At 44.7% G+C, this 6,262-nt stretch overlaps 1 protein-coding gene across 1 annotated transcript in view; it reads left to right on the top strand.

Annotated features, from left to right (window-relative positions):
- The window catches only part of LOC307237436 (uncharacterized protein), a gene marked incomplete at both ends in the record, with an annotated part of 6,153 nt that extends 341 nt beyond the window's left edge, over nucleotides 1-5,812 (top strand). The window contains 4 exon segments of the mRNA XM_080010148.1: nucleotides 664-1,215; nucleotides 3,991-3,995; nucleotides 4,956-5,546; nucleotides 5,548-5,812. Coding sequence (XP_079866274.1) covers nucleotides 664-1,215; nucleotides 3,991-3,995; nucleotides 4,956-5,546; nucleotides 5,548-5,812 — 1,413 coding nt within the window.
- Nucleotides 5,813-6,262: the final 450 nt, after the last annotated feature.

The raw sequence follows: 6,262 nt of genomic DNA, 5'->3' as shown, positions 1-6,262 counted from the left end.
AATATCCAAAATATACAGAATACATGAAGCGTAATTCTGTGCACGGGATAAGTTGCAACTTTAGGTGTGGAAGGTAAATGTGATGAGTAATTACTAAGTTAGTAATTTATTAATTGCTGTTCTAGGCTTTTAATAATAATCATTTGACTTGAGATGCAACGAGATGTACAATTGCCGATGTTGTGTATTATTTTCAGTGAACACTCTCCAGATTTGTCATGATATGGAATCTTGTTTGAACAGCGTCATGTTGGGTTGATCTGCTACAACAGCAGGAAATTGTTGCTGCTGATAAAACAGTTTAATAACGAACACTGTACATACTTCTGTTTAGTGTCAGGGTCTACTATAGTCATGTACTAAACATTGTATGCCTGGCAGTATTGATCTCTGTGTTATTATCATTATTGTACACTACATAATAATAATGATGATAATAATAATGTTAATAATAATAATAATAATAATAATAATAATATGATGATGATGATGATCATAATAATATTAATGATCATTATAATAATAATAATAATATTATTATTATTAATAACAATAATAATAATAATAATAATAATAATAATAATAATAATGATTATAATAAAAAATGGTATATTAAATATTGTATTTTTATATCAGCCTCTCTTCTTTCCTCCACTGAACCAGCTCCTGGCGTCCTCCGTCATCTACCCCATGTTCTTTTCCTGCTTGTCCTGCGGCCGTGAGATCGCCGCCTCCGTCACCTCGTGGTTGGCCTTTGTCTCGTACGCGTACGAGGTGGGGCTGACCCGCGCCCGGCCCGGCGACGTAGCGAGCGAATTCCTGTCCACGCCGCCGGGTCTCCTCAAGGTCCTGGAGGCCTTCGTGGCCTGCGTCGTCTTCATCTGCCTGGAAAAAGCCGGCTACGCCAACAGGCCGGCGCTCCAGTGGTGCCTGGTCGTCTACTCCGTCTGCTTCATCTTCTCCCTGCTCATCATCCTTGCCGCCGTCTGCCGCGTGCTGACACGGTTCCCGAGCATGTTCAGCAAGGTGCTGATGTTCGGCAACGTCCTGGCCGTGCTCATGTACCTGACGGTTGCCATCATCTGGCCGATCTACAATTTCTCTAACAATCCGCGGCCGGCGTGGTGTCCCCGCCTGGCGGTGTGCGTGTGGGACGCGCTGGTGGCGGTCGCCGTCATGACGTTCTTCAACCTGGTCACCTACAGCGTGGACACGGTCTATTCGTTCAGGCTCATCTTTGTCTAGAGCGCGGTTTTCTCACCACTAGTGGGTGCGTGAAATGTTTAAAATTCCACTTAAAAATAATAAGTAATAGATAAAATAAGTAATAGAAATAACTCATGACATTTCACTGTATATATGTATGAACGTATGTATATGTATGTGACAAATAAACCTCTTAAACTTGAACTTGAACTTGAATGTTGCACTAATTAATCAGTTCCGGCAGAATAGCAGCTCTCTTGGTCGGACATAATAATAATAATAATAATAATAATAATGATAATAAATATAGCTGCATGCAGCAATACATGTGATCCAGCTTCGTCGTATTACAGGTCGCTGAGGTTCCGTAAATCAACACAAAAGAAAGCGACGCTTCCTCCAAATGTTTGTAGAACTCCCTGCGGTGCGAAGACACCTCCTGTGAGCGATTATAGTTTTTCGGGGTTTTGTGAAACGCAGCACGAGTTACAGTTCTCCGAGTTTCCATTAAACACAGCACGGGCTCGGGTTGACTGTCTATGCGGAGTCACCGTTACGCAGCCCACGGGGCGCAAGTCCCAAGATGCAAATTCCCACTTCTTAATTTTACTTCCAGTAAAATTCTGACAGTTTTTCACTAACTCCTGCTCCAAACGTGGATGCATATCGATCAAACTCGAACAACAAGACGTCCAGGTTCCAACGAGACCTCAAACATGTCTGTGCGTACCGCGGTTGGCGTGTTCCAGATACTTTTAGCTCGGAAAATGCCAAGGAGAAAAATAAAACTCGGACACATTACAATAAGCGATCATGTGTTGTGTTGTTCTCATTATGAGGTGATAAGAACAACACAACACGGGATAGTTTAGTCGTCTAGATCTCTTCACATAAAATTTGAAATGTCAAACTGTACGTCCAGACGACTTTCTTTTTGAATGGTTCTGGGAGTAAATGCTGAGAATATGTGGAATCATCAGGCAGGAATTGACTTCATTTCACTTGAATCTTTTTTTCCATCACTGGATCCCGCGTCTTCCACTCCTCCCCCCTCCCCCTCCTCCTCTCTCTTTTTGACTTTCATTTTTTTTTATTGCTTTTCTTTGAAGCTCCTTCACTCTGTCATATTATCATTTTTATTCCACACCCCACTGGTGACACTGTGTTTTACTGTGTAATGCATCAATAAAGGGGGCGGAGGCACAGCGTCCTTTGATCCGTGTCTCTTTATGGTGTTTGGTAGAAGTGGGTTTCATGAAGCCAGCGCTCCCCTCTCCCACAGGGTGTGGCTGTGGAACGCCTCACGCCCACTCCCACTGCTCCACCTCTGTTTGCAGCCGGGGAGGGATCTTTTCATCACTTACCTACTCAACTATTGTAAATAAGCGAAGCAAATATATTGTGAATCTATTGAAAAGCCCCTCAGCAATTGTGAAGGTGATTTGGGGAGTAAGTAGGTGGGGGTAGTAGAAGAAGAAGAAGAGAAAGAAACAATCTTTATTTGTCACGCAACACACCACACTACAACACATGCTTGCACACCCACACACACCCACATGCTTTGGATGGTGCCGGTGAAATGGCTCCTCTGCATTTAACCATCCTGGGTTGTCCTTCCTCTGGGGCCACAGCCAGGAGCGGTGGGCAGCGTACGTGGACGCGCCCGGGGACCAGGTGATAAGTGTCCATCGCTGGTCAGACCATGATGGGTGCATGTTTTGGGTGGGGGTCCTAACTGACGTGAGGTGGAGGAAACCCCATGTGAGCACGGGGAGAACATGCAAACTCCACACAGAAAGGCTCCTATTTGGGAGATAACCCACCGGAGCACGGTGCCAACAGCGCCCCAGGCGGGATTAATCATTCCAGACCAATGATTCAAGAGAAATAATGATTGAAAACCATTTGCTGAGGAACCCAACACTGAGTGTCATTTTAATATGTTATATTTAATGCATTTTGCTGTTTAGCCTTTCTATTTTTATTGTAATTATTTTTTAATTTGTATTTTATTATTATTATTATTATTATTATTATTATTATTATTATTATTATTATTATTATTATTATTATTACCTTATTATATTATTACCTGTAAGGCAATCTGAGCTGCATATTGTGCATGAAAGGTTCTCTACAAATAAAGGTTGTTATTATTACTATTAATATTATGATTAATATTGTTATTATCATAATTATGTCTTTATTTTTACCTTATTGTCTGTAAGATCTGTTGTGTTTCTGTTATCTCTGAAAAAGAGAAACAATACAGAGAAGAGAATGAGAGAGAAACTGCTTTTCCACATTAAATGGTGATGGTTAAGTAAAGAAGGAGTTAAGTGAATGTGTTTTTCAGGAGGTTGTCAGGATAAAAGACATATAGAATGGATATAAATATATATTTAAACAGCTTTAATATATATATTTATAAATACATAACAATATAACATCAAGCACATGTGTTCTATGATTCCATAGCCTAGATGTCATCCACGCCCTTATTGTTGGAGTGAAGGTCATTAAGGTGTAGTTCTGTTTCTACCACCCTGCACATAACGGGACATAACGAAAGTGCCATACGCACTCATTCATCACAGTAAATCAATCCAGAATTTATTGGTCATTAGATTTGCAGTCGACCTTTGACAGCGGCACAGGGAGGGTCAAAGGTGTTTTTGGTGAGGTTTTATGGAGTCATTTTTGGACTCTCATGGCGGAGTAGAATATAATAGAATTGTGATGATTTTGGAATCAACACTATTGTGCTGTGTTCTGTGTATGCAGGTTGGGTATAACGGATAGGAATGTCACAGTTATTATATCATCGCCTGATCACAATTACTTGAGCCGTGGAATTATAGAATTTCACAGTCGCTCGTTTCCACCCAAATGTTGAGGCAATTTTAAGCCAGTGTTGGAAACGTATACAATGCAAATGATGCGTTTCCATCAGGAGGCTTGAACTCATCAAATGTTCATCGGATGAATGTGTATTATTGTTCCACTACAGTACCATGAAATGAAACGAGGAATGCAATTTAAATTGTTACTCTCAATTATGTGAAAAATTATCTTGAAATGATCATGACAACTCCAATCACAGCTCTGAAGCAGCCACGCCCCTAAAGTCTCCCAGTCCTGCAGCTTTTGCAATGTAAGTATAGTAAGTAAGATAAGTTAACCTGTGAAAGGTGTAAAGTGCCATTTATCCATTTATGGCTTTCCCTGTCAAACCACGATCATTTCATCTTCGCCATGCTTTCCATTTCCATTTTCTCTCCCCCGAGAGGTGAAGCAAGAGGAGGGATGCTCTTTCTCTCCGGCGAGGCAGTGGAGCAGCTCCCTCCAGACTCGGGTTTGGATGGAGATTGGCATCTCGACGCGGCTCGCACCGGGGACAATAGTCCGATGTGCCGTGAGGTGAGTCCGATAAGAGAGCGGCCACCGTCCAATGGCTGAAGAGAAACCGGGAGCGTGAAGCGCAGCGATAAGGAAACCGAGCGAGAGCGACGATGCTCGGTATGAGCCTCAGAGGATCAGACTCCCGTCTGGACTCAGGAACGCCCGAAATCCTGCGATCGTTTCTGACTTGAAAACTGCACCACTGAGGCATGAAGACGAGGAGAAGGAGGGCGGAAGTGAAAGACAGACAAGACGTCGGCTGAAGAACAACAAGGCGTGGAGGACGATAACGAACCGCAAACAGCGACTTGATGCTTCACTGATACCAAACGGCGTCACACAATGAGAGTGGACGTGCAGTCCGTCACACACCCTGTGGGCATTGTGCGCCTGGTGGCGGCCATCTTGGGGTGCCTGGCTTTCGCCCTGGTGGCGTCGGTGGGACATGAGCCATCCTCCTCCTCCTCCTCCTCCTCCTACTGGGCTTGGTGCATGTTCATATGGTGCTTCTGCTGCTTCTTCACCTTCCTCATCCTGGTCCTGGAGCTCACCACGCTCAGCGCCAGGGTGCCTGTCTCCTGGGAAGACTTCACCACGGCCTTCGCCATGTTGGCTACTCTCATGTGCCTGGCCGCCTCCGTCATCTACCCCACCTTCTTCACCTGCTCCACCTGCTACCGCCAGATCGGCGCCACCGTCGCCTCCTGGTTCTGCTTGTGTGCCTACGCCGGCGAAGTGGCCCTGACCCGCCTGCATCCCCGCGGTCAGACCAGCGGGTTCCTCTCCACCGCACGGGGCCCCATGAAGATACTGGAAACCTTCATCGCCTGCATCATCTTCACCTCGCTGGACACCTGCCACTTCTCCGAGTCTCCGGGTCTCCAGTGGTGCGTGGTCGCCTACTCCGTGTGCTTCATCTTCGCTCTCCTCGTCCTCCTCGCGGGTGGTCTTGTACCTCCCCGTCTTCTTTGACAAAGTGGTGACCGTCTACAACCTCGTGGCGGCGATGGCGTACCTGACGGCCGTGGTGGTCTGGCCGCTCTATAGCTTCCAGGACAACGCGAGACCCGGCCACTGTGGGAATCACTATTCCCGGGACAAACTGATGGTGGTCACCTTCATGTCTATTTGCAACTTCATCGTCTACACCCTGGACGGCGTGTACTCCGTATGGATGGTGTTCTGTCCCCGAGACCCAACATAGACCGGTACAAGAATAGACCCTGACTCAAGACAAATGAACCTGCAGATTATCAACTATGAACACGGCTCAGACACTAATAATAAAAATGAAATATGAGAGTTGTGAATTTGTCGATTGAGATGGACTCTGATAAAAACCCTTTTCACTGATTCAGAATCGCAAAAAGATATATGTGAAAAAATAAATATTATATGGAAAACATTCGCTGTCCAGGGTTATTTTTGGGACCTTGGGAACCTGACATGTCAGACACAGTGATGGATCAAGGCTTCGCCCAGACCCCAGGAGACAGTCATCAAATACTTGATGCATAATAGAGAAAGCAGATGAAGCAGATGTGGTTAATGATTGATGCCGTATCAGTCGTATAAAGATAATTCTTCTGGTGCGATCCTGATTAAAGAACGCTGCTCGGTAACAGTGCAGCCAATAAAAGGTACAACTACACCC

This window comes from Zeus faber (assembly GCF_960531495.2).
Source record: "Zeus faber genome assembly, chromosome: 11".
Taxonomy (NCBI): Eukaryota; Metazoa; Chordata; class Actinopteri; order Zeiformes; family Zeidae; genus Zeus; species Zeus faber.
Note: the sequence above shows the minus strand (reverse complement) of the source record. Positions and strands in the feature narration are given on the sequence as shown.